Source organism: Mchenga conophoros, linkage group LG13, assembly GCF_057382185.1.
Source record: "Mchenga conophoros isolate Kocher_MC1m ecotype Shallow Benthic linkage group LG13, M_conophoros_male_GT1.1, whole genome shotgun sequence".
In the NCBI taxonomy this organism is placed as follows: Eukaryota; Metazoa; Chordata; class Actinopteri; order Cichliformes; family Cichlidae; genus Mchenga; species Mchenga conophoros.
The window spans coordinates 12,854,685-12,882,492 of record NC_140538.1 but is presented as its reverse complement, the minus strand read 5'-3'; the positions used below and the strand labels follow the sequence as shown (position 1 = coordinate 12,882,492).

Below are 27,808 nucleotides of genomic sequence, written 5' to 3'. Positions count from 1 at the left end.
TGGTTTTATTTGTTAGCTGTATGGGCAGCATTTTTGTGTATGTGATCCCTTTTCTTAAATTAGATTTGCTAGATACACATATTTTGCTCTCTTAGTATTTTTAGGACCTGACTAATACTGAAAACTTTAGGGTGATACTGATAAAAAGGACTTAAAAATTTAGATACTGATACATTGGTCGATACTCTTTTTACAGATAGTATACATATTACAGAACTTAGAATGTATACAGAAATTCATGTTTTTTGCAATGATCGTTCAAAATTGGTTTACACTTGTGAATAAATACAGCAATATATCTGCAAGATTTGACCAATTCACCACTCTTTTATACTATGCTCAACAATCAAAGATTAGCTCAAGTCTAGTTGAATAATGTTTTAAAAATGTGTTTTCTTTTAGTGTTAATCACAGTGATGTTATGAAGTAATGTATGAACCTGACGTATGATAATATTTATCTCTACAGAGGAAACATCCATCGAAGACTGAGCAGTACAATATCACTGTGGCATCAACATCTCGACAGCGAAAGACCACAGCCACACCAAACAAGCTCTCAGCAAATACACAAGCCAAGTTACCAGACCTGATGTTGAGAGCTGCAAACAAACATGTTCCACAAGCAACTGTTGACAAGCTTGTCATCAATTTCATATGTGAGGGTCTACAGCCATTTGCAGTGGTAGAACAGCCATCTTTCAAAGAATTGGTTACCACATTACAACCTCAAGCCAAAGTCATCTCCAGACCCACTGTCCGTGCCAGAATCTGTGAAGCTGCTGATCACATGAAGATGACTTTGGTTGCAGAATTGGATAAAGTCAAATTTGTTGCTACCACTACTGATTGTTGGTCAGCTCATCAGAAAAGTTACCTTGGAGTCACATGCCATTGGATAGAGGAAGCATCCCTGGAAAGAAGATCTGCAGCACTAGCATGCAAAAGATTGAGAGGGTCTCACACATTTGACATGCTTGCTGGTGCGCTTGATGATATCCATTGCCAATACAAGATTAGAGGCAAAGTTGTAAGAACCACAACTGATAGTGGATCCAACTTTGTCAAGGCCTTCCACATGTTTGGGGCACAAAATGATGCAGATGAAGATGAAGATGAAGCAGACCCAGAAACTATTGACCTGACTGACCATAGGGACTACCATGAGGCAAGTGCAATTCTTGATGAAGACTCTGGTTTGGAGTATCAACTTCCGCCTCATCAGCGATGTGCATGTCACCTGCTAAACCTTGTGGCAACAACTGATGCTGCCCTAGCAGAGAGCATGAATGAAACCTACAAGAGGCTCTCCCGTGCAACCTTTGCAAAATGCCAGGCCATTTGGAACAAAACTGGCCGATCTCATTTGGCTAATGAAGTGGTAGAGGACAAGTGTGAGCTACAGATCATTCGTCCCAATGCAACACGATGGAATTCAACCTACCTTGCCATTGAAAGGATAATACGCATCATTGATGAGAAGGGGGAAGATGCCATCAGGAGCATTTGTGAGGAGTTCAAGGTGAAAATGTGAGTAAAATTGGACACCTACCAATATGGTTTCAAATTTTGTGAATTTTCCTTAATGGATGGTTAAAAACGTGAGCAGACTCTTAATATTAAATCAGAAGATCCCTATTATAGTCATGGTGGGTTTTGTTGTTGTGTCTTACAGGTTGAGTCCTGCAGAAGTTGCATTCCTAAGGGAGTACTGTACCACCATGAAGCCACTGGTGAAAGCTTCAAACATCCTTCAGTCTGAGTCCACTTCCTTTATGGGATGGCTCCTGCCAGTAATCCAACAACTACTGTCCAAACTTAGCAGGCTGGAGACATCAAGCAAGACATGCGTGCCACTCATCAGAGCCCTGCAAAATGGCCTTCAAAAGCGTTTTGGAGCGATGATGGAGGATCCAGAGTTGGCTGCAGCTGCAGTCCTCTTACCCAAGTTCAAGACTTCCTGGACTGACAGAGCAGATGTAACAGAGGCTGGTAAGGATTCATGTGATCCCATTTTTGTGTATTTTTACATTTGAACACATGCTTAAGTGAGTATTTCACCTAATACATTGTAAGTTATTGATGGTCTGTCCCGAATACTAAACAATCCTTTTTGAGAATTTGCCGATTTTAAATTTGTGTTCAGGAATAATCACTGAAATTTAAATAACAAAATTGTGTTATCTACTTGCAATTACAGCCTTGACATACATCAAACAACATCTTGAAACGACAGAGCATGAGAGTGAGGATCAGCAAAGAGAGTCATCTGATGAAGATGAATTCTTCTCCAGACCAATCTCCAGAAGGCTGCAAAGTGCAGTTGAGCTTGATGGTTATCTTGCTTGTGCCACAGACACCATGGAGCTGCTGCACTCCTTCTCAGCCATCAAAAACCTCTCTCTTAAACTGAACACAGCTCTGCCTGCTTCTGCTGCGTGTGAACGACTTTTTAGCTGTGCTGGTCTACTCTTCACTGCCAAACGAAGTCGGATTGCCTCTGTTAATTTAGAAAACCAGCTCTTGCTGAAACTGAACAAAAGGTTCAGAAAGTAAAGTGTGAAAGAAATGCTAAGACTTTAAGACACTTACCTGCCTGTTGTTCAGTGTATGGGGAAAAGTTTAAATGGTTCTACGCATGTTCAGAAACATTTTTGTCATTGTTTTAACAAACAAAATTCCTCCTTTTATATCTACATTTATTTACAAAACAAGTTACCTTTCTATACCTTGTTCATCTGAAAAATGTGCTTTGAACATAAATATTTATACTGGTGAATCGAGTTGAATGCCTGCTATTGACAACAGAATAAAACATCAGTCTGTTAAAAAGTAATTAATACTCTGAGTAGTTTTTGAGAACAGTACTTTGTACTTTTACTCAAGTATTTTTTTAACACCAGTACTTTTACTTGTAATTGAGTACAATTTAACCAGTGTAACAGTACTTGTACTTGAGTACAAATTTTGAGTACTCTTTCCACCTCTGGTGACAGGATAAAGGACCCACGCACACAGTGTTGCATGTTGTAAGGTATTTATTTACAGTGTATCCCACATCTCTGTGCAGCTTTCCAGCTGCGTCCCTGTGCTCTGCAAACCACACACAGCTCCCCCGTCAGGTCCTGGCGTCCTACTCAAATAGGGAAAGCATGATTAGACAATGGTCATCAGCTGTTCTGGTCAGCCTCCTCTGAATCCACACCTTGCAAGTGAGAGAGGAAGTCAGCCATGACTACGGACCACCTTGAACAAAAGGCTGGAGAGCCAGATACCACCGGGTGATCTAGACGTTGGCATCCTTCATGCGATGGAGCCACTGTAGCCGGGCGTGATCCGAACAGAGGCTGAAATGGCAGTCCAGGAGGTAATAGCGAAGAGAGTCAACAGCTCACTCTTTTTCTACTGTACTGTACCTGGCCTCCTGCTCTGACAAATCGTGCTGATGTATAGAGCAGGGCGGTCAATCCCCCCTTATCTCCTGGGACAAAGCTGCCCCCAGCCCCAGCCCAGGGAGGGAAAAGTTAGGAGTGTAGAGCAAGAATTCTTTACCTGCAAGAATGCTGCCTGGCACTGCTCCAAATCTGGAACACCCTTTTGGGTGAGATCAGTCAAGGGGCTGGTCAGGTCTGTGAAGCTGGACACAAAACTGGGCGTGGTAAAGTGGATAAACCAGCCCCAAGAACCGCCTCACCTGTTTTTTGGTCTTGAGATGCAGGCAGGATGCGATAGGAGTCGTTTTACCCATATGTTGACACACCTGCCCGCCTCCCAAATGGTACCCCAGATACTGTACCTCCCTCTGTCCAACCATACACTCCTTCTGGTTTGCCGTGAACCCCGCCTGCCTCACGGACTCCAGTACCGTGGCCACACGCTGCACATGCTCCGCCTAGGTGTCACTGTGGATGATGACATCATCCAAGTAGGAGCAGCACCCGGTCCATGAGGCACTGGAAGGTGGGTGGGGCTCAGAACAAATTGAGCAGAAGTGTCTCATATTGGTACAAACCATATGGAGTGGAGAAGGGCGTTTTTTTTCCTTGGACTCTGCAGACAAGGGAATCTGCCAGTACCCCTGGTTAAATCCAGTGTTGTGAAAAAAATGAGCATTGTCTAACCGGTCCAGGAGCAACCTGTGGGATTGGGTAGGTATCAAACACTTCATTCACCTTGCGGTATCAACAGAGAACTGTATAGAACCACCTTTCTTCACCACAAGAACTATGGGGCTACTCCACGCACTCTGTCTTCTCATACTCCCAGTTATACCATTTCAGCAAATTCCCCCTGAACAATTTGCCTCTTATGTGCAGGTAACCTGCAGGGCTGTGAATGCACCGTCATGCCAGAGTGCATTTCAAAATGGTGCTCTGTGAGAAGGGTATGACTGGGCAGGGGAGAGAACACATCTTCAAATCACTGTTGCAATGCAGCAACATCTGCTCTCTGGGCCTGTGTGAAATGGTTATCATAATCGGGTAGGCAGGAATGGTGGAATTTGGCCCCTCAATCCTCATCTCTGTATTTAACCAGGCTCACCAGAGAAGTGGTTTCTTGGGCTTGGGGCATATTCTCTTGTGATAACCTCCCCAGTGTGTATAGCTCAGCTCTTAGGTCTAGAGCGTATTGAATCTTAGCTGGGCATGGACATTCATGCCAGTTTTCTTTAATCAGGTCTTATTCAGTCTTATTAAGTCTTATTCAGTCACTCCACCAGCCCTTCAGTCTGAGGGTGGTAGGTGCTGGTCCAAACAGGTTTAATGTCCAGTAATTCATATGGCTCTTTTAGTGTGCGAGACATGAACGATGGCATAGGTGAAAGGTTGGTCCTTATAATTCCCAGGTGGGAATCCCAGTGGTTGACTACCACCTGGCAGACATCTTTGAAGCTGTTCCTCGCTGCTGCAGTCAAGCTGAGAACTGCTGCCGGGGTTTTGCAAGAAAGCACCTGGAGCAACCTCATCACCCACTCCTCCTTTAGCCAGAAACATGCCTCCGCTGTGGCCTGAAAGACCTTGTCGAAGGGGTCATCTCCCTCCCCCATGCTGTGAAAGGACGTCACTGTGGCCGGTGCTGGTGAGGAACCAGCTCAGGCAACTCTCTGCAACACTTTTGTCTGGTGTCCAGACTGGTCCCACAGCTGTTCCAATCGACGGTGATGCACCGCTGCCTGCTCTCGATGCATCGCCATCACTGCTCTCCTGCAGATGAGCTACAAACCACACCCCAGCACAATGTGTAAAATGTAAACAAAAACAGGATTAAATTATTTCTAAGTCAATAAAACAAAATAATATTATTTTGTCAGTGATATGGCAACAAAAATAATACGATAATAACATTTTGAATATTGAAGCTAAAACATTTGTATGTTCAGTTTTAATGCTGAACAGGGGCATATTTATCACCGTATCCCCTGATTCTTTTATCCATATCCTGCAAGTGTCTCCACTGAAGACTCCAGACTGTAGTTTTTATAGTTACTGCTTGAGTTTTTAATGCATTGATGCCTGAGGACCAGAAGATCAAAGCAATTCACTACTGTTTTTTGACCTTGTCCCTTACAGGGATGTCTGTGGATTTTCTGATTCTTGTGATTGGATAATAAAATGAAATCCTCAAAGTGTTTCTTTATGTTGAAAAATGCAGTCCTTGTATTGTTGAACTATTTGCCCATGCAGGCTTTCATAGAAGGGTGAAAAGGTAAATCGATTGCATTTTTATAGCATCACAGACAATTCAAAGTCTTTTATACCGCAAGCCAAAAATTCACCCCTTGATGTATACATCCACACAGGACTTTTTCTATCAAACACTTACACAACAATGATACATAAAGAAAGTTTTCAGGACCTAAAAATCAATGTTTTCTGTTTTTACTGGCATTTCCCCCCATTTTTCTGTGTTGTGCATGATACCTACTCCAATAGATTGTGCCACTATTTCATACCAAGATGCTTGATATGTCTGTGATACAAGAGGTCTGTGTGTGTGTGTGTGTGTGTGTGTGTGTGTGTTTTCAGTGTGTTTTTGCTGTATTGCATTTATATTTTTAAGTGAGCAACAGAGCCATGGCTTACAAAATGTCTGGCTGCTGGTGAAAATATTTCTATAGATGCTCAGAAATGTCATATCACAGAGGTCAATAAACACTTCATATTTCTGTTTTTTTTTTCAAAGCGATGTTATGGCATGAACCATTTACAGTTCATTCAAAAGCCTGAGTATAATTTTGTCCTTTATTTATCCTTAATTGTTATTATTATTAATATTATTGTTATTATTATTGTTTATTCTTTATTTAAGTATCAGCTTTATGTTGATTTTATGATTTTATTTTGTGTAGAAGATATTTTCCTTTACATTACAGTGTAAAATTATTTTTACAGCTTTTAATAATAATAATAATAATAATAATAATAATAATAATAATAACACAATACAATAGTACAGTTTCATACTGTATATGAAATTAAGATAGATTTTCTTTCTATTATGTATAAGCATTAATGGTCAGCTGTTAATGCAACTGTGTGCTGTAGTATTTAAACAATACTTCATATATAATTTATTTTAAGAATAACATGGTGATTGACAATAGACAACTTCAGCTTTTGCTGGTTTTTCATGTTATTGACTTATTCTGAGGCATGCATGCATTTGTACCCACACACACACACACACACACACACACACACACACACACACACACACACACACACACACACACAGAAGAGTACAGACCAATCTATGGTCATGATGTTAATTAATTCAGAGAACAGCCTTGTCAGAGGATTATCTTACACATCTCATTTAAGCTCTCTCTTTGAAAGTGGGTCAGAGTTGGTAGTGTGAAAATGAGGTTGTATTAATGATGTTAATCCATGGAAAATCTCATCTGGTTATGGGGCTCCAAAACGCAAAGGGGTGCAAGACAAAATGAAGACAGACTGAGAGGGAGCTCGATGGACAGAGATACAGCCACGGGGCTCGAATGTCTCCCTGCATGAATTCCCTCATGTCTCCATTTCACACCTTTTTTTCCCTGCCGTCTGTGGCTTTCGTCTGCACACACACACCTTCACCTGTCAGTATGACAGACAGTAATAATAGCTTGCAAAATATATATTTAACCAAAGTGCCAAAGTCACATGGTGCGCAGTGGTGTGAAAATGCCTGGGGACGGAGGATGCTGTTCTAAGATTTGAATGTGATTCATTTTCAGGTGGAGAAGAGGCTAAATAGCATCCATCATGTAAAATGTTTCTCCATTCCAGAAAAATGGCAAAAGGAATACACAAATCATCTGCAAACCACAAGCATTACTCAGATGTTTCAGTTGTTGATGATAGTTTGTTTAAAATAGGGCCACAGCATCTTCCTCCTAATTCTTCTCAGGTTTTTGCTTTTGTGCTCTCGTTTAAACCCTCTTTCACTGTTTAGACAATATTCTGATCTGTTCTCATTTTAGATCCTGCCACGCATGTCACAATCTGTATAAGACGCTTCAAGTCAGATAGATTATTTTAATATACTACAAAATATAGGCGTCATTATCCAATTGTATCTCTCTCTGGTCATTTATATTTATGGACGTCACACAAAAAGAGCCAGCTTGGAGAGGTACACAGAAAAAAAAATGGTAATGGATCACCTTTTACCCACCTACATGGTGCAAGGTTGTCGAATTTCCCAGAGGAACCCACCCGAGGGATTAATAAAGTTCTATCTTATCTTATCTTATCTTAAGGTGAGAGGAATTGGTATGCACTGTGATGATGAGGAGGGTTGACTAGGGTTAAGAGTTTCATTGTTTTCCCTTTCATTTGCATCTCCTGCAAAATGTGCTCCAGCACAGCGTGAGCATATTAGATATGTAAGTGAGTCATATGTATATGCTTTTTTCTATTTTAGGTTCTGATATTGTACAGTGGATGATGAAGAATCTGGACATTGAAGATCAAGGTAAAAGCCAAACACTGAAATGCTTATTACTGGTGTATGTATAACACCGAAGTTGCCCTTTTGACATCAGGGTCAGCAAATAGATCGGCAGTAGTGGACAGCTTGTGAAAGCAATTTATCACATGTTTTCCACAATTTGTGCCAATATTAAAGTTGACCTATTGTGCTTTATATATAGACACTGTAACATTGTATTATTGGAAAACATTGAGTGTATGTAACCTCAAGTAACCCCAATAATCCAGCGCTCAGTTTCGCAAAGCTGTTTCTGCTCTTTGCTCTGTATGATATCCCTAATGTGAACACACACAGACGTGCTGTTCATATATTTTCTTTGTAAAGCAGAGCCAATCAGAAGAAAGCAAGCTTAAAGGAAGAAAGAAAGGACTGAAAGGACACTGGATTAACTGAGAGGTTTTGCAAATGCACTGAATTAAAAGAACAAGATTAAAATATTGTTACTAACAAAATTGTGGCATATTTTTACTGGAGCCACTTTGCTAAAATCTAAATAAATACAGCCACTAATGCACTTCCATTTTCATTTCCCAAACATCAGTTTTCTCAAATGGCCCAATTAATACTAAAAATACGAAATTTCAGGATGGCATCATTACAACTGTTTATACCATTCCTCGTGTTTGATGGTGGCGTAAATGAGAGGACAAGTGCTGGTTAGATGCTGAATAACTTGAATCCAGATGTGTTGTCACTTAGCTCTAAAATAAGGAGTAACACTTCACTTACTTGCCATTTTGAAACCTATGTACCATATCATATTACAGTAGGTAAAAGTCAGTTTGTTTTCTTTTTTAATCTAGTCTTTTTGTGTCCTTCAGCTGGTTTGATTTTAGCGCAGTATAAAAATGTAGAACTGGACTGCCTTGAAAGAGCTGCCGAATGATTAGTCGAGCCTCTCATTGCACATAATATGACTCAAAAGTGGGCAGGATGAACTGTGACAAATATGGGAAGTTAAAACCAAGTGTCTTTTGAGAGTTTCTTGTGTATCTGATCGTGTCTGTGCAATGTAGGTGTTTCTACTTGGATATTGGACTGGTTATGTGCGTGGGTGTACATTTCAGTCTACTCTAGTGGTTGCCTCAGTATTGTACAATCAGTTCATACAGTAATTGTGACTCATCAACTCACAGTTCCTCTGTGTGTATGTAAGGATCTACCTGTTTTATGAGCTGTGCATGTTGATATCATAAAGGTTGTTATGCATGTATTTAAACTGGTGTGTGGGTGGTGGGGCGACGGTTGATGCAGCATATTTATGATTTCATGTGCATAATGAAAGAGTTTTGAGACAAGTGGACAGTTTGTCCTTGTGTGATTTTTTTTTTTTCATTTCCATTTTCGTTTTAATTATGCCGAGGAAAATACCAGTCTCTGAGTTTTTATATTGGCTCAAAAAAGATTACGACTGCGTTATTATTTCTGCATTGCATCTAAGGCATCTGTAATATGCTTAAGAATGCTTAATGCGATGCATTGGAACAAATATCCACTCTGTTGGATTGTGACAAAAATCTGGCAATAGTTTTTATGTCATTACATCTACAATACTCAAAATACTTTGTTGTGAGATTCATTTTGATGAAATTTATCCAAAACTGGGTTTTTATTTATTTATTTATTTTTAACAAGGAAGAGTCTAAAAACATGTGTCGACAGATGTTTTTGTCATCTAGGACAACTTTTTTTAATCTGCCCATTTTGCTTTTTGCAGCACAGGTGCTGTTATTTGCCCTGTGGTAAACACAGTGTTGTGTATAACTAAATGACTTTAGCACAGAGCAACTCCTTGTGGGGCTGACAAACAGCAAAGTGAAATGCAATTAATTTGGCTCACAGCATGATAGCAGCAAGTTTATTATGTAAAAGAGCTTGTATCAAAGTTGACTGAGGCTGTAGAGCTCTTTTGCTAAATGAACGCCACAGATAATATACTGCTGCAGCCCAGAAGAACTCATTATCATCCTATTTGGCCGTGTCTATAGTCTCCAGTCTTATTTTGATTCAATTTGGCATTGGATTAGATAAGAGAAATCCTTGCCTCAAAAGTTCTTGACAAAAGTTTTTGATGTCTCAGCATAAGGTATTGCACAAGAAGCTCCTGACAATAGCACAGTGATTATACTTTGCATCATCATTCGCTGAGTTTTAGAAAACTATTGATTTGTTTAGCATATGAACTGCTGGCAGTAATTGCTTACCACGTTTGTCATATTCTGCAGTTCTGCTCATGAAGGGGACTGGACGTATAAGGGAAAAAATGTGAACGAGGCGCCACTGGCTGACATGATCAGCAACCTTAACATTTTGTAGGTCAATCATTTTCTGAAAGCAGACTAAAGGCAGAAAGATCATAGATCAAAGCACCAGCTAAACATGGTTATAGTCCCCGGAGAGGATACAAAGCATCTGCTGATGCCTATGGGTCAAAAGACTTGAGGCAGTGCTTGACTGCAATGGATTTTCCACACTATATTAAATTTATAGCAAAGGGTTTTTAATGCTTTGACCCACTTTGATTACAGGTTCAAAAGTAATCCACTTGCTTGCTGGCTGTACATCTGTGGTAAAAGAGAAAACACAAACAGCCTGCAGCAAATTCAGTGTAAGTGAAATTCACTAAAATGTCATTTAAAACATCCAATATTGCTGCCAAAACACCTCTGAAACAGACCTGGGCAGGCAGGGCCTCCTTGAATCCCACTTGTTCATGATGAGGGTCTGGTCAGGGAGGGTGGAGGTGGTTGCACACTTTGGGCTCTTTGTTGCTGTGGGTATGCAACAATGCTTCCGTGGATTGTGCATATTAAAGTGACAACATGTAAATACCAGGGCCCAATGGTTTTTTTGTACTGGAACGAAATGATCAATGCTACACACGTCACCTGTCAGTGGTTTCAGTATTGTGGCTGATAAGTGCACAGTTTTAAAAATTAAGTTTTGTTATATCCTACAGCTCACGGAGATGAACCCCACATTGTTTGTTATGTTCAAAATTGCCAAAAGCATAATGGGAACCATGCTGGGAAAATCTCAAAATAAATTCATCCCAAAGGGGGGAAGAGAATCAAGGGAGAGTATTTATGAAACGACATATTCCCTGTTGGTACTATTGATACACTCTGTGCTATGACTTAACTTTGCTATATTATCCTTTTGATTAGGTCATAAGGGTCACAAAAATGTAATCAGCTCCAGTGAGTGTGGTCTGCTGCTCTTCTGACCTCTGACCTGCTTATGAATGAATCATTAATGGCATTAAACAGGCCTTGAGTGTGGTCAAATAAAATAGACTTGTGTTGTAGCTGAAATGAATTATATGACTCTATAAAGCTTTTAAATATACATAAAGTCTATAAACTGTAGATTAATTATCTAATACATTAAAATGAAAATAAAAAACACGTATAAATACAATGACAAACAATTGATCACAATATACACTGTATAAATTAATCTTGTTTAGTAGGTCACTGTGGGGATCATCTAACCATATAAATACACACATCACAGTCACCAGACCACAACAGAGCATCAAGACAAATCAGTCAAGTTGTCAGGGAGTGTGCACCTGCGTGTTATTAAAGGTGTGAATTACATATGAAGGAGCATCTAATCTGCTCAGTGGAACAGGGAACAGTAAAGTGACCTCTGAGGGAGGACATGTGGCTCATCAGAACAGCGGGAAGAGGGTGCCTAAGGTTCTGATTAAAGATCCTGGTCTTCTCTGTCAACCTTCTTCAAACCTCCTTCTCATCAGGCTCAAGAGTCACTCCTGCAGTAGAGCACTAGAGTCAAGTTTTTCAGCCTACTGAAATCACCCATTTGCACACTTCTGTGCTGACATACACATGAATACAGTTTATACCTCCATTGTTTGTGGGACAGTGTTATTTTACTAATCCTTGTATTAGTTCAGTTGTGCATGAATCCATTGAGTGCTCCTCCTCGAATGATTGAAAGTGTGTATTTAATTGACTTAAAATACATATTTACTTTAATTGAAATTGACTTTATGTAAAAGCACTTTGGTGTGCTAGTCTTTTAGTTCACTGCTTTCGGGGCTGAGCCTCCTGACACTATGTATTTAAGCACATTTGAGTAACTTAGATTAAAAATAAATTCTTTATTCAGATCTTAGACTTTTATAATCTTTGTTTTTCCTATGAAATATTAAATAGTTTTAATTTTAATGAAGCCAAATAAGAGCCTTTTCTGAGAATTATTTACTTTCCTTCCACAATTTCTAAGAGAGACACTGTTTCACTTCAGCAGCTCATACGTTATAAGCCACAAATACAAAATCTCTGTGTTTGTCTTTAGATAAAGCTCAGGTGGAAAAGTACTCCCACACTCCACATGGCAGGGCTCCAAACTAGTGGGGTTTTGGCACATAACTGGTAATATGATGAAATCAAAGGGTGTTTTCTCTCTGGACTGTAAGCCTGGCCTTTTTTGACAGTTTGACTAATTCTAATCCAAGGTTTAGTCACCTATAAAGCTTATGTTATGTTAAAAGGAAGCCAGAAGCTCCCTTGCTGCCGGGACTTAACTTTATACAGTAGAATCCTGTCAGAAAAACTAGAAATAAATAAGATTGGTTATGTTTTAATGCATGAAAAACCTTCATTTGATTGAACTGACATTTTCAGATTTATTCTTTTTTCCTAATAACACTGCACACTGTTTGCAAATGCTTAGATGAAATAAATCTGCACCGCACATGTATTTTGTGTGCATTTTCACCTTTGTGTGGATTTTTCAACAGACTCAAATGAGAACAAATTAACTCAGTTGCTGAAATATAAGAGACATCAAGCTCTAATTGCATGTCCACGAGGTCATTTTTCATGCTGTGCTGACCTTATTGCCATCTGACATTCATTCTGTCTTAGATAAATACCCAAACAAACATTCTGTATAAAGGTTAAGTAAAGAAATTCAGGAATAACTTGATTTTTCCATGTAGTAAATGTTAATACCGCTATTATGTTAAATATGTCACTATCTCCTTTAGAGTTTATATATAGCCGATACAGAGGGAGGGATTTGTTTATAAGTAAACAGGTTTAAATAACTTATGAGTCATAATTTATTAATAAAAGGAGCCCAGTCACAGACAAACACATGCATACACATAAACATCCTGACCTCTGAAAGCGGTGACAGCCACCTCAGTGACAAAGAAAAAGCCAATCTATATTTATCACTCACTCACAAACACCCAGTGTGTGTGTTAGAGTGAGAAAGCAGACATGTGCATATTTTATGGTGCATACAGTAAGCTCCTGCTGTAGCGTTCGTAGCTCTGGCAATTTAGACAATGTTAAACATTTCTATCTTTTCATCTCTCACTTTATCCGTGTGGTAGGACAGCTTACTTGGCAGAAACAGTCAAGGGCAACACTGTATGAAAAACTATTCATAATGAACCAAATATGGCAGTATCAAAAGAAAGCCATCAGCCCAAAACACAAACTGTGACTGATAGATGTCGACACCACAAAGGACTTTCAGGTTTAGAACAGCAGGGAGGAACTGATAGCAGATGATACACACTTGATGTTGATTACATGTTTTCATTATCTGATGGCTTTAAATCAGGGACAGTCAGCCATGTGCTGTGGAGTGCCAGAGGTAAGCAGGTTTTCACTCCAGCTAAGCACAACATTGATTTGACTGATGAGTTACACTTCTCAAGCTTAAGGTGGGCTAATCAGTGAGACCTCCTGCAGAGCTGTTTGGATGCAATGGAGGTCTTTCTATCTCTGTGTGATAGCAGTGCAGAGTGTAGTAAAGCAACTGCTCCTAGTTTATGTTCATTTTAGCAATATTGTGAAGGATGAATTTGCACCTTGGGATGAACGGTGAATAACGTTAATTAGCTGGGGATACAAATAAAAAGAAAAACACATGCTGGGCCAATATCTGTGATGAGGAGGTATTGATTGCAGCGTAATCAGGGAATCTTCTTTTTAATGAAAAACTAAGATCTCCAAGCAGGTTTACCTTTAATGTCTCTGTATAATTAAATAAAGCAAATAAATTAGAATTTAAATTAAAGCAAGCATTTGACATTTTTAAAAATGTGTTTTTCTAGCAACTTAAATGGAAGGCTAAAACCAACAGCTGGATAGCTTAGTTTAGTGTGAGACCCACTAAATAGAGACACATCTAGCCCATCCTTATCCATTGTTAAGCTCAACCAGCAGTGTATTTAAAACTCACACAGTACATTTACTATCATGTATTAGTCTGTTATGTCTTTGGACAAAATGTGCAAACAATGTATATGTGAATTTTTTATGATTTGAACAATAAAAAAAAAGATCTTGTTGTTTTTTTATTTGACGCTACTATTTGGCTGTTGTGTGACTGTCTCATATCGTCTACCCAAAGGAAAGAAAATTATATCTTGTTTCCTTCACAGAAATCTTAACAGGCATCTCAACAGTGTTGTGAAGCTTGCTATGATGCTCTTTGTTTAGAAACACAATCTCATTACTGCATTTCTTGGCAAAAACATGCTGCTACTAGTGTGTATGTTTTATGTGCATGAAAGCACATTAACATGTGCTGGTATCTGGTACTACTGGGAAAAAAACTGGAAAAAAGGAGCGCATCAAGATGTAAATAGTCTTTTTATCTGTGTTTTCTCCCAGTGGAGGCTCTTCATCTGGGAACTCTGATGGCTGCACATGGTTACTTCTTCCCCATCTCTGACCACGTCCTCACTCTCAAAGACGATGGCACTTTCTATAGGTTTCAGGTAAGAATGTTAACGTTTAATTCCTCATTATATTGAATGATTTTATTTTTATTATACATCTGTCCGACTCTGTCAGCATTGCTTAATCAAGGGAATATTTAATCCTATTTTTTAAATATTTAACATTTTAAGTTTGCTAGAGTCAAGGACTTTTAGAGTCAATAGATTATTCTGTTCTTTCTTTTCATCCACTTTTTGATTAGGGCCATCAAATACTGTGAACATAAGGTGTTGCAATTCATTAATTAATTAAAAATGAGGAAACTGGACAAAAGAAGTGGCAGGGTGGAAAATATTCACTGCAGATGAAAAGTATTTGAAAGTCATCATGTTCGTCTTTAAGAAATAGGGAAAAAAATCCAACAAAGGCTGGACACAGAACCTGGGAGATGCATGTGGCTGTCAAGAAGCAATTTTAAGGAAAGGAGACAGAGAAAAAGATGGATGCATGCCAAATTACACAAGAACTAAAAATCACTGGCAACATGTGAATCCATATTTGCATTTCAGAGAGTGGTGTTGGAGATCTTGTCGAAATTGATGGAATTATGAACGCAGAAAAGTACTTTCAGATTTTATCGGTCTGGAAAGAAGCTTTGACTTTGACTATGTTATTTAGCATGACAGTGATCCTAACTACACAGTCCCAATAGAGTAAAAGAATATCTGGATAAAAAACACACACAATGGAACACTATCAGTCATGGATTGGCCTCTTCATAGCCCGGACCGCAAGATTAGTGAAGCAGTGTGGAATCATCTTCACAGAGAACATAACAAAAGGAAGCCAAGATCCAAAGAGCTTTGAATATCCTTCAAGAAGTCTGGAAACCTATTCCTGAAGACTACTCAAATAAATTACAAGAGTGCTTGCCTATAAGAGTTTAAGCTGTTTTAAAGGATAAATGCCACACCAAATACTGAATTTAAGCTCATTAGCACTGTACAAAAATATTTTTTCTTGCTATACTGTATTTCCATGTATGTTTTCTCATTTTGCTAAACCACTGCACTCGTTTTCCTAGAAGAATATAAAAAATGAGGGGTGGCTAAGAGGCTTGCACAGTGCTACACGCAGATCGTTTTAATAAAAAAGTCATGTTAAATGATAACATTTATGCAGGATGGCAGCAAAAGAACGAAAAAATGGACAAAATTGTTTCAAATGATATTTCAAATCATCTATTGGAGTTGAAATAAAATGTTCATTCCCATATGAAGTATGAAGTATACTTAGTTCAATTACATATGAAGTAAGTAAACCAGGAGGTCCTGAACACAATTCATACTAGTTCATGAATGGGGAGGGGAGTGCTCCATTCATGAACTAGTACTCCAAACATTAATACACAGACTGACAGTTTTACTGATTTTCCACCAAGTGAGTTCCCCCAAGTGTGCTGCACAGCAACTAACAAGAGTAAATCAATGCCTAAGGTTGTTTGTGTTAGTACCCTTTACTTTGCCTTTTGTATGTAATCACTTTTCATCTGGTGCCAGTCCATACAATGCTGCCCAAGGAGGGCGCGCTCTCATGCTGGTCTGCTCTAAGCACTCTCTGAAAGAAGCTTATGTGCTTTAGACATTATGCCAAACCCATTATACAACAAAATATTTTATTGTGACAGATGCAGGGCTGGGACCACATGCCCACCCAAAGTAACATAGCAGTACACTTTGATTTCGAAACACCATGTGGTTAGTTGTACATTATCAAAGCTGCAAGGTCTTTTTTTAAAGTTTTGTTTCTTAATGACTCGTTTTTCCCTTCAGACTCCGTACTTTTGGCCATCAAACTGCTGGGAACCAGAAAACACAGACTATGGTGAGAGCCATTCTGTTGTAGTCATATTTGAACTTCCACTGTGTATGTGCGTGTTCGTGTGTGTATAGAGAAGACTAATGAGACAGGCTGTTTGTATATTGCATAAACTGTAGCTGACATGTTATTAATGCTGATTTTTACAGAGGTTAAAAAGATGAAACGCAAGTGTTGCAACAGTGTCTCCATGTTAGATGTGATAAAAAGGATCAGATTTAGTTTTTACACTAACGCTTGGCCAACAGTTAGAATCAGGTAATGCTTTCTATTTTACACATTTATTTTTTTCAGTGTTTTCCAACTAAAGTTAATTGTGTCTACCTCAGTCATACTCTGACTGAGGCAGTCTGATTACTGTGAAGGAAAACAGGAATGCCTTGATATGCATGCACCTGTTGTGCACAGTTGGCTGAGCATTTTAATGGTGATACAGGGATGAGCTTTTCATTGTTACAGCCAAGCAGAGTGGAGATAAAGCTTTCATAATGCCAAAAATGGGTTGCTGAATAGCTGCATCCTTGCAGGTCGTTCATTTGTTGTTTGAATTGTAGAAGGGGAAAGGGGCTAATGCTCACAGTGGGAATAATCCTGGGAGTGTTAGAGGAAGTCAGTGTCTCAGATGCAGCAACTGATTCACTTGAATGATGCCCCTTAATGAAAACACTCTAATGGCATAATGAAGCTTGCACATTATGGTCAGTTAACAAAGAGATGAAGGGATGATGATAGTACAGGAAGACATCAAAAGTCAGGCGTGCACACACCTTCAAACACACAAGCACCAGCAGTTGCAGGCACACACACACACACACACACACACACACACACACACACACACACACACACACACACACACACACACACACACACACATCATAGTAAATGACCTTTGTGATTTGCAGTCCAGTCTAAATGTGCAGTTGGGAGGATTAACTGAATCAACGCAGGGCCACTTAAGGCTGTTAAAACGAAGCTGAGATCCTGTTCTCCCTTTATTACCATTCTCTTTGTCTCTCTCAGCTGTTTACCTCTGCAAAAGAACAATGCAAAATAAAGCACGTCTGGAGCTTGCAGACTATGAAGCGGTAAGTGAAGAAGGTCTTTTAGTGTCAGCACTCCTTTCTATCTGTGCTCTTCCTGTATTAGCACTGCTTTCTTACCTTTTGGTTCATACTGACAGTAACAACATTTGTTTTTCCATGTGTCATTGTATAATTTGCAGCTCTCTTTCAACAAAGCTATTAAATGAATCACTGGTTTAGTCATTATCTGCGTCTTTTTCTTTCATATCAGAGCAGGAGTCATTAAAGATTGTATCCAGTTGTGCACTGTACACAGCATGCGCGATAAACATAATCAGCCTGGATTCCTACAAAGCTTAGTTTTCCTGCTTCTTCTTTGTTTTACTTACAGGAGAGCTTAGCAAGGCTACAGAGAGCTTTCGCCAGGAAATGGGAGTTCATTTTTATGCAAGCAGAAGCACAAGCAAAGTAGGTTTCTATAAGAACCACACACGCATTGAGCCATTATAAGTGAGTTCTCTTACAGACTCGTTATGTCGTGATTAAACGTCCCTGTAATTACCAGTGCACAACTTCACAGATGGATTGCACATTAAACATGTGATGAAGTAAATGGCTCATAAATGTTTTAGATTAATCTACACACTCTGTCAGAACTGTTCCCTGAATTCTATCTTTTCCCTCCCAGAGTGGACAAGAAAAGAGACAAAATTGAGAGAAAAATTCTTGACAGTCAGGAAAGAGCATTCTGGGACGTGCACAGACCAGTGGTGAGTAAAATTATGATGGTATTGTCATAATCACCTCTGCTGTTACTAATAGCATTGTTTTGCTGACTTTACTAGCATCATCCTACTAGTTCTCGTAAAAGTGAATAATGCTGAAATAATTATTTCACAATGACCACAGTCTAAATGAACAATTACCCAGAATGGTACATTTAGTTTTTGTGAGTTATGTATTGTCTTTTTTATAGATATCACATAACACTGTGATTAATAAATTGTTTCATAAATGTTATGCAATTATAAGCTTTAAGCACTTAATAGATGACAGAATTTATATATGAGCTTTATATGGTTCCTGTAACATTTAAAGAGTGTAAATAGCTGAACGCTCTGCAAATACCCCGGCGTGTATTTGCCTTGGCCATACACATGAAATGCCACATCAATAACTGTCACAACACATCAGCTTCACCGCTGCTCTTTACCTTGTTCCTGCACACTTGCTTAGCATTAGCATTTAGTTTCCCCTTGAGGTTTAAGGGTCTCCTCTGCTGTATTCCTGAAAGCCACTGCTCCACGGTTAATTGGGAAATAACAAGTTCAATTTATGCGTCCTCGGAGCAACATAATCAATATTAATTCAAATTTCACAGTGACACCATCAAGCTCTGTTCTTCTGGAAGAAACCTAGATTAGACTACTTGCTCAATCAGCCAGTATTTGCACTCTAAGATTCTAATTTCCTGCTGGTTTCCATGTTTTCCTAGAATTGGCACATTCCATGTTTAATTAACCAGCATCTGACACATTGTCCTTGAGACTTCCAGCAAATCCAGCTCATTCTCACTTCCAACTTGTCACATACTGATGCTTGGTCAGGACCCGCAGGCATCACATTTTAACGCACATAGTATCCTTTAGCATCATTTTCAAAGTGCGGGGTACTTGGTGAGATTTTAAGTTGCCCCTGTCTGAGTTAGATGACATGAGACTGCAGGCAAATGTCCTCTGTTGGTGTTGTCTCTATTGTGGACTATGTAACCTTGGCAAAGAAACGAAGCTTGCTGCAGATGTGAAAGATTTGTAATGGGAACTGGGGAGAATTTGTTGGCTAAGCGTATTTGAAAAATGACACAGTACTGAGCAAAAGTTTTAGGTAGGTGAGAAAAAATGCTGTAAACAAAGAATGCTTTCAAAAATGGAAGTGTTAATCATTTATTTTAATCATCATGAACAAAAGAGAAAGGTAAATCAAATCAATATTTGGTGTGGCCACCCTTTGCCTTCAAAACAGTTCTTCACACAGTTTTCGAAAGAAAACAGAAGAAGAAAGCAGGTTGTTCCAAAACTTTCGGAGAACTAACCACAGATTTTCTGTGGATGTAGGCTTCTTCACATCCTTCTGTCTCTTCATGTAATCCCAGACACGCTTGATGAAGTTGAGATCAGGGCTCTGTGGGGGCCATACCATCACTTCCACCACTTCTTTTTCCTTTTGAAAATATTTGGCTGTAGTTTGGGGTCGTTGTCCTGCTGCAGGACACATTTGGGGCCAATAAACAATCATTTATATTTCTGTCTCTGTTTCACACCTGCCTAAAACTTTTGCACAGTACCGACACCTTTACTAATTGTGGCATCGAGCTAGAGTACACTGTGATATAGAGTACATAACTGTGTTCTAAGAGTCTAAGCTCAAGGAAGAGTATAATCAGCTAAAAATGTAATCACAAGCTGGATTTCTCATGATTTCCTGATTTTCATTTTTTTCACAGCCTGGATGTGTCAATACAACAGAAGTTGACATAAAGAAGTCCTCAAGAATGAAAAATCCCCACAAAACTAGAAAGGTACTTAAGAGCTTTCTACTCTTACCTGATTATAATGTTACTTATTTGTATGTATATATTACAAGTATGAATGCAAACAGTTTCATATTGCCATGCTTTGCTTGTTTGCAGCATTAAGGCTACTTATATTGATGCTTACGTTTTTATTTTATTAGTCTGTGTATGGGCTGCAGAATGATATCCGTACCCACAGCCCAACCCACACCCCAGCTCCAGAGGCCAAGCAGCCTACAGAAGAAGAACTGCAGGAACAGGTTAGACCTACAGGTGGCAGTAGAGGATTTGTGATTTTGTCAATGATAGTGCTTCAATTGGACTTGGTATTTTACTACAGCCATATTATTTCTGTATCCAGTTAATTGCACTGAGCACCTTTTAAATATAAAGCATAACTTGAAATGTCATATCAGTATGACTGAAAATGAATGAATGAATTCATGGAGACTGCTGTCTACTCATTGTTCCCCGCTGTGGTTTCAGATCACCTTTTGGCAATTGCAATTAGACAGGCATCGACTGAAAATGTCCAAAGTGGCAGAGAGGTGAGCGATGTTCTTTGTGTCTTTATTCAGTTTAGCCATCGATCTGTTTATTGAGCCTTTAAACAGCCTAACACAGCTGGGAATTAAGAACTAAGATGACCTTGAGCAGTGTTTAAGCCCAGACAATGCCTTCAGCTGTCATCAGCGTACAGAGATCCAGATACCTGATCCTGTACAAAGTGTCTGTTTGTCATTCCTTTCTAAAAAGAGAGATATGTTCAGGAAAGACTTCTAAATCCTTGTGTCCAAGTAGTGAGCCAATCCCTCTTGTCAAACTCTACATTTCATTTCATTTATAGTATTTGCTCCCAAGGGAATTTACCTTCTCTTTCTGTCAGGTAAAGCTAACAAATAAACCACCCATTCTTGTTTTAAAAAACAGTTTGTTGGGCTATACGGAGCAGTATCTTGAATACGACCCCTTCCTCACGCCACCAGACCCATCTAACCCTTGGATCTCAGATGACGCCACACTCTGGGAGCTTGAAGCCAGGTGGGTACAGAAAACCACAAATGCTAAACGTTATTCCCAAGTGTTTCTATAGCACATATTGATCTGTGAAAACGTGTTGTACTTTTTGTGTCCTCCTCCAGTAAGGAGCCAGGCCAGCAGAGGGTAAAGAGGTGGGCTTTTGGCATTGACGAGGTTCTCAAAGATCCTGTTGGGAGAGAGCAGTTCCTAAAGTTCCTGGAGTCTGAGTTCAGCTCAGAGAATCTCAGGTACATCATGAAAAAGTTCTTTCTATAGAGCAGCATGCCCATATACAGTACATGCATTATACCAGTATTGCACTGTCTACCATATTACATTAGAAATGTCCTCATCTTAGCTGAAATATTAATATAAATATAAAATATATTAACATGTTTGACTGGATGTTAAAGCACTTTGTATCACAGCCAACCATGAGTAAAAAATATTAAACAGCTGCTTTACCACCGTTGCTCTGCATTCAGTGAAACATTTATAGCATCTGTCTATAACTATCCAAAATTTAGATATGGTTGTCATCCAAGGGCAGCTACTTTACTTAAAGATCAACAGTTGTGGAAGGAGTACTAAGAAAATACAAAAAGATAATAATGCATCAGCAGATCAGTGTAGCTGGTTGAGATAGATTTTATTTTAACAATGATAAAAATATATCATTTGGAATTTAATCAAAGTTTGTTATAATTTATAAAATGAACCGGTGCTTGATATTGAGTCTAAATCTCCAAAGCAACCAGAAACTACTTCTGTGAAAAGAAATGTTTTGACTCTGCAGTGTAACCTAGTATAAAAATAATAATACCTCAAAAACACACTTTAGTAGGTATAACCTAATCGCTTAAGCGCTCATAAACTCAAACATGTGATGAGCCATTCACAAGACAACAACTTAAGGTATGTACACACTGCTGATTGGAATTCAGAAAAATATGTGATTTAAGTGCCTTTGAAGGTGGTGTGGTTGTTGGGACCAGACAGGCTGGTCTGAGTATTTCACAAACTGTTGATTTTCCTGCACAGCCATCTGTAGGGTTTACGAAGAGTGGCCTGAAAAAGAAAAAAAATCCAGTGAGCCAAAGGTTAAGATTTGTTTGTTGATGCCACAGGTCTGGGGAGAATGGCCACACTGATTCCACAGAAAAAGAAAGGAACAGTAACTCAAATACTCACTTGTTATAACCAAATTACGCAGCAAATGGGCAGCAACATCAGAGGACCACACCGGCTGCCCTTCCTGTCAGCTAAGAACAGGAAACTGAGATTACATATCAAACAGGCTGACCAAAATTGCACAGTAGAAGATTGGAAAAATATTCTCTGGTTTGATAAGAATAAGGTGTAAACAACATGAAAGTGTGAATTCATCCTGCCTTGTAGGATGAATTCACTGCACGCTGTGTTGCGGGAGTATTTTCTTGGCACACTTTGGCCCCCTTAGTATCAATTGATCATTGTTTAAAACTACAGCTGACCTGACTGTCATGGCCATCCCTTTATGACCACAGCACACCCATCTTCTGATGGCTGCTGCCAGCAGGATAACGCACCATGTGACAAAACTAAAATGACCTCAAAGTGGTTTCTTGAACTCAGTCAGCCTCCTGAGTCACCAGGTCACAATTCAACAGAGCACCTTTGGGATGTGACTGAATGGGAGATTCACGTCATGAATGTGCAGCCGACAAATCTGTAGGAATGTTTTGATGCTATCATGTCAATATAGACCAAAATCTCTGAGATATGTTGTCAGCACTGTGTTGAATCTGTGCCACAAACTGTTAAGCCAGCTGTAAAGGTAAAACATGTAGGTTGGGCCTAGTCTGAACTCATGATCCCACTCCATACAATGGGAATATATGAATAAATTTGCTGCCATGAGTGACGGTTGAGAATGCTCTCCTTCTCTAGCTGCACATACATTAAAAGCAATATGAAACACAGGAATCACAAAGTACATGTCAATATGATTATCCTGAGATGAATCTTTCTTTGATGGTAGACATGATCAATAATGACTTGAGTGGCTTTTTACTAGGTGTACAAATGACTCATAATAATAGGTGCATTTTCATATCAGCAGCAACATGTTGTTACTGTGATTGCTATTACTGGAGTCAATACTTCTTCCCCTGTGCAAGGCATTTTGGAGAGTAATTATAAAATGTGTATAGTAATGGTAATGTTTTCAAAGCAGGGATAGCTGGTGGGTGCATCACTTAAAATATGCACACTGTCACAGTGGGCAGAATATCAGAGCCACGTACAAGCAGCTAAATGTAGTGTAATTGTGTGCAGAGTGGCTCCTTTGCTCCCTACATGCTTGATTTGTTGCTGCCCAAAGTTAATAATTAGGTCAGTTTAATTAAACTCTCAGTTTTTACTCTCCTGGAAATTAACACGTCCACCACTAGCAAGCACGCAAGCACTGTCATTCATAAATATTTTAACCTCTATCCACCTGGGGTTTTTAAATTAAAATAGTTTCCTGCTGATATAATTTCCACTTTTACAATCTGTCTCTGTTGAAGTCTCCCCGGAAAGTTCAGAAATCCATTATAGTCCAGTCACATTCCTTAACACGTGTTACATTTTCTTTCTTTTGTGTGATGACAGAATGATGGAGCAAATTCATTAATATAAAAGGTAAAAACTGGAAAAGGGGTGCCCTCAAAGGAATTACCAACTTATTATTGAAGATGATTTTTTTAAACTAATGCCTAGATACCAAAAGCTGCAGATGTCATGGTTTTAATCATCTGACAACCTAGTGCACATTACGCCAAATTAGGGTCTTGAGTTAAAATACCATTTGACTCCACATGAGCATTTGGTCAGCTGAGTTGCATACTCATCTGCTTCTATTGCAAACAATGACTTTCTGAGACGGTCCAATGACACATTTTTAAATTACCCCAAGGATGATTTCTTGCCCTGTATTCCTTAATTCATAACTCAGTAATACTTTAAAAAAAAGCAAACAAATAAGTAAAAAATTGTCACTGCATATCTGACGAAATACACACTGATACAAACCGATCTATCACAAGCTAATATCTGCCAATAGTCCAATAAAACAAAATTAGTTGACCAGGCTCAGTTGTCCGCGGTCACAACGGACAGCATGCAAAATTAGTCCATTGTGGAATTGATGTGGACTGCGAGTAATTATCCCTTCATTGGTTTGAAGTAGTTGTGACTTTGGTTTGCAGATTCTGGCTAGCAGTCCAGGAACTAAAGAAGCGTCCAATTAGAGAAGTTCCAACCAGAGTCCAGGAGATCTGGCAAGAGTTTTTGGCCCCAGGGGCACCCAGTGCCATCAATGTGGATTCAAAGAGCTACGACAAAACCACCCAGAATGTCAAAGATCCTGGACGCTACGCCTTCGAGGATGCACAGGTGAATGGTTGCCCAAAAGGAAATGATGAAGAGATGTTAAATAATAGCCACGGCTGTTTAGTTTGTGTTGCACAATGTAGAGAGGAATAGGAACATTCAGCCTGTCACTGGGACTTGGACAGTGATCAAACTAGTGCTGAGTGTACCTGACAGACCAATGAGATATTTACTCTTAGCAGTTTACAAACCACAGTCTTGGGGATCAGTGAAAGATTTTTTTTGATTTGGTTTTAGTACAAGTGTTATTTGTGTCTGACTTCATACTCGTGCTTTTGTTCATCATTCTCACATTATGTGTTTCTTCACCAGGAACACATCTACAAGTTGATGAAGAGTGATTCTTACAGCCGTTTCATCCGTTCCAGTGCCTACCAGGAATTACTACAGGCCAAGAAGAAGGTAACAAAATCAAATAAACCATAAAGCTTGGCTAAAAACATTTGATAAATTAGTTAGTGAGAAAATAAGATGAGAGAAGTACATGTAGATGACATTACGTGACACTCTATTTGGATTTGAACTGACTCTGCTGACTTGCTGATGCTGAAATAAGCCCTTCTAGCAACCAAAGTCACACCTTTTCAAAGTCTGTTAAATTACATTTTATCCCATTCCCAGTAATCCCCTTGCATAAAAACAAGTCTGCAACTTGCTTTTACACTTACCTGTAGTATCATACAGTGTATTCTGCTACAGGAGTAATGTTGATATTTATTTGTTCACTAAGGGACAAAAATCAAGAAATTGACAATTATATTGTTATTGACTTATCACAGTAAAGTTAACTCAGCAGCAGACAGATTTGGAACAATACAGGAATCACAGTGGATTTGGATTTCCCATGCCTTATTGCTTTAGCAGCCTGGTGCATTTCAGACTCCAAGTAGCTTCTTCAAATTACATATTTGTTTTTAGACAAAATGATGTTAAATTCAGTTGTTAAGTCTATGTCTCCCAAACCAAAGTGCAAACCAGTTCAAACCAAAAAAAGTTGCAAATAAAATCGGACCGCTGCAAACAATAACAGGCAAAGCGGATTTGTACAATATATTAATGGAGTCTCTTTCAGGTGTATTTGATGGAGGAGCTGATCAGGACTCTTGTCAGGCTTGTAGAAACTCTTATGAATACAGAAAAATGGGATGTCATACCATGCAGAATATTTCAGCATTACACAAGCGCATCCACGTGGTTAAAAACCTACCCTGTCTCACACCTCCTACTCTTTATCAGCCCATCTATCTGGCAAATAAAATTTCAGTATTGTATTAATGTTTTTTTTTTTTTAAAGAAAAAACTGTTAAACCTACATCAATTTTGGGGCGTATGTTGTGTTAGTTCTTCTTTTTGATTGACTATGATGTGAAAGTAGTATGTTTTACATGATGGCAGAATATTCTTTTTTATGCCAGCTAAAATTAAACGAAGCCTGCATATTTTGTTGATCTAGCGATTCTTACATATGTGTGATTTGTTTAGTGACCTATGAATCCACAAACTAAAGTCACCTCAAATATGTGTTTTTTTTTGTCTCAACAGAAAAGTAAGAACTTATTCTGAAGGGTCTTACTCCCAGGTAATGTCCAATGATACCATATCATCTTCATGTACTACATTTGGTTGTTGTTATTTAATTCTTGTCAGCATGTTGTGATTGCTACTCTACTTAAATGTTGTGCTAAATTCTACCATTGAATGTAATACAAAATGTGCAATTCCTGCACTAAGTGTGTTGTTAAAATACTGTGTATTTCTTCTTCCCTTCTTCCACCTTATTCCCTATTTTCATTCTTTTCTGTCTTCTTATCTCTTCTCCCAGCGCAGGGGAAACCACTGGCATCCAAGAGGTTGACCAGTTGTGTGCCATCATGCTAAAATCAATGCCAACTCTCTCTCTCTCTCTCTCTCTGGGACATGGAGAGGGGAACCATTTCATCTCTTCATCCTCATTGTCTGTCATCTGCTCTTGGCCCAGCCGGATGATGAGCCAAGCCTTCTGTTCATCTGTTGTCCACAGGATGTTGCATGTCCATGGAGGGGATGTTCCTTCTTCTCTCTCCACTTTCAATACCTGATATATTTCCAGTATTCTCAGAAAGGAGGCACTGCTGGACTTGAGGGGACACTGACAGACAGTCAAGATGAAAAAATAAAAAAATGACACTGAAGAAAGTTATACCCAGTGTTCCAGTTCTTTCCATCATAAATGCTGGATCGGAACCTCCCTCCTGTCTCTCACTTCCAGCTGAAACAAATGATGTCAGAGAGAAAAAAAAACAAAAAACAAAAGAAAAAAATGTAGAAAAATATAAAATGACAGCTTAAACTGATAAATCTAACCAATGTCATTGCTTTACATGATCTGAGATCACAGATACTTTGTCACGCTATGGGAAGTGTTGTGCAGAATGAATATACAATATATATATACATATATATATTATGATTAATATTATTATTTATGGTGCATTTATTTTTGCTTTGCATTATTTTATTGCACTACAAATAACTAGCACATATGATTTTCATTGCTCCTGTAAAGTCACATTCAGATTTACATAAAAAAATGCTGTCTCCTGTCTTGCGTAGAACATAATTCTTTGTTATTCTCTCCTGCATTTATTTTTATACCATATTTAAAGACACTTTTACTTACTTGTATTATTAAAGTTGGCCCTCTATCTGTTAATATGGCCTAGGTCTGATTTTTTCTTTTCCTGTATACACACAATTTTAGAATTAAATATTCATTCATTCAAATATTCATCAGTTTTAATATAATCCAACGGGTTTATGCACTTTTGTTTTCTGCCACTAGATGGGGGTAAACTATTTCCCATCGGTTAAAAAAAACAGTTTTCAACACAGATCAGCAAAATGAGCTACGGTACTCTGCAGACAAATGGAGTTTTGTCATGCAAAAGTGTCATCATCCTCCGGTTTGCTGAAAGGGTTATTGTTCAAACTCTGCCCATCTGAGGTTTTGCACGGTCTGTTGATGTTTCAGCTCTTTGATGGCAGAAGTGACAGTCAGAGTTTTCAGTCTTTGTGCCCAGTGGTCAGCATAGTCAGAGCCGCAAAAGAGACAAACATCATTGTCTCGGTTGCATCAAGGAATGTGAACCGTGGCATTTTTTTTTTCAAAGCATGCTGTTAGTGCATGCACAGATGATTTATGGATTGGAGGTTACGGGTTTC

The 27,808-nt window shown here is 38.9% G+C and overlaps 2 protein-coding genes across 3 annotated transcripts in view; both read left to right on the top strand.

Annotated features, from left to right (window-relative positions):
- The window catches only part of rgs7a (regulator of G protein signaling 7a), a 55,103-nt gene extending 27,804 nt beyond the window's left edge, over window positions 1-27,299 (top strand). The window contains exons 4-18 of one of the 2 annotated variants that reach the window (XM_085296515.1): window positions 7,917-7,967; window positions 14,651-14,757; window positions 16,531-16,582; window positions 17,600-17,664; window positions 17,993-18,069; window positions 18,290-18,371; window positions 20,105-20,179; window positions 20,335-20,433; window positions 20,660-20,721; window positions 21,104-21,214; window positions 21,316-21,441; window positions 24,424-24,610; window positions 24,920-25,009; window positions 26,150-26,186; window positions 26,435-27,299. In XM_085296515.1, the coding sequence (XP_085152641.1) occupies window positions 7,917-7,967; window positions 14,651-14,757; window positions 16,531-16,582; window positions 17,600-17,664; window positions 17,993-18,069; window positions 18,290-18,371; window positions 20,105-20,179; window positions 20,335-20,433; window positions 20,660-20,721; window positions 21,104-21,214; window positions 21,316-21,441; window positions 24,424-24,610; window positions 24,920-25,009; window positions 26,150-26,170 (1,205 nt within the window). In that variant the 3' untranslated portion in view covers window positions 26,171-26,186; window positions 26,435-27,299. Of the gene's footprint in view, window positions 1-7,916; window positions 7,968-14,650; window positions 14,758-16,530; window positions 16,583-17,599; window positions 17,665-17,992; window positions 18,070-18,289; window positions 18,372-20,104; window positions 20,180-20,334; window positions 20,434-20,659; window positions 20,722-21,103; window positions 21,215-21,315; window positions 21,442-24,423; window positions 24,611-24,919; window positions 25,010-26,149; window positions 26,187-26,429 lie in introns of both variants that reach the window. The other variant, XM_085296514.1, reaches the window with a different exon arrangement.
- LOC146560921 (uncharacterized) lies at window positions 927-2,955 on the top strand. Its single transcript, XM_085243194.1, has 3 exons — window positions 927-1,529; window positions 1,675-1,991; window positions 2,200-2,955. Exons 1-3 carry the CDS (start codon window positions 973-975, stop codon window positions 2,553-2,555), a joined length of 1,230 nt encoding a protein of 409 aa, XP_085099320.1. The 5' UTR covers window positions 927-972; the 3' UTR covers window positions 2,556-2,955.
- Window positions 27,300-27,808: the final 509 nt, after the last annotated feature.

Coding starts and splice junctions, on each gene's coding strand:
- LOC146560921 (XM_085243194.1), top strand. CDS start 973: ATGCTTGCTGGTGCGCTTGATGATATCCATTGCCAATACAAGATTAGA. Junction 1,530..1,674: donor GAGGAGTTCAAGGTGAAAAT/GTGAGTAAAATT, acceptor TGTGTCTTACAG/GTTGAGTCCTGCAGAAGTTG. Junction 1,992..2,199: donor AGCAGATGTAACAGAGGCTG/GTAAGGATTCAT, acceptor TTGCAATTACAG/CCTTGACATACATCAAACAA.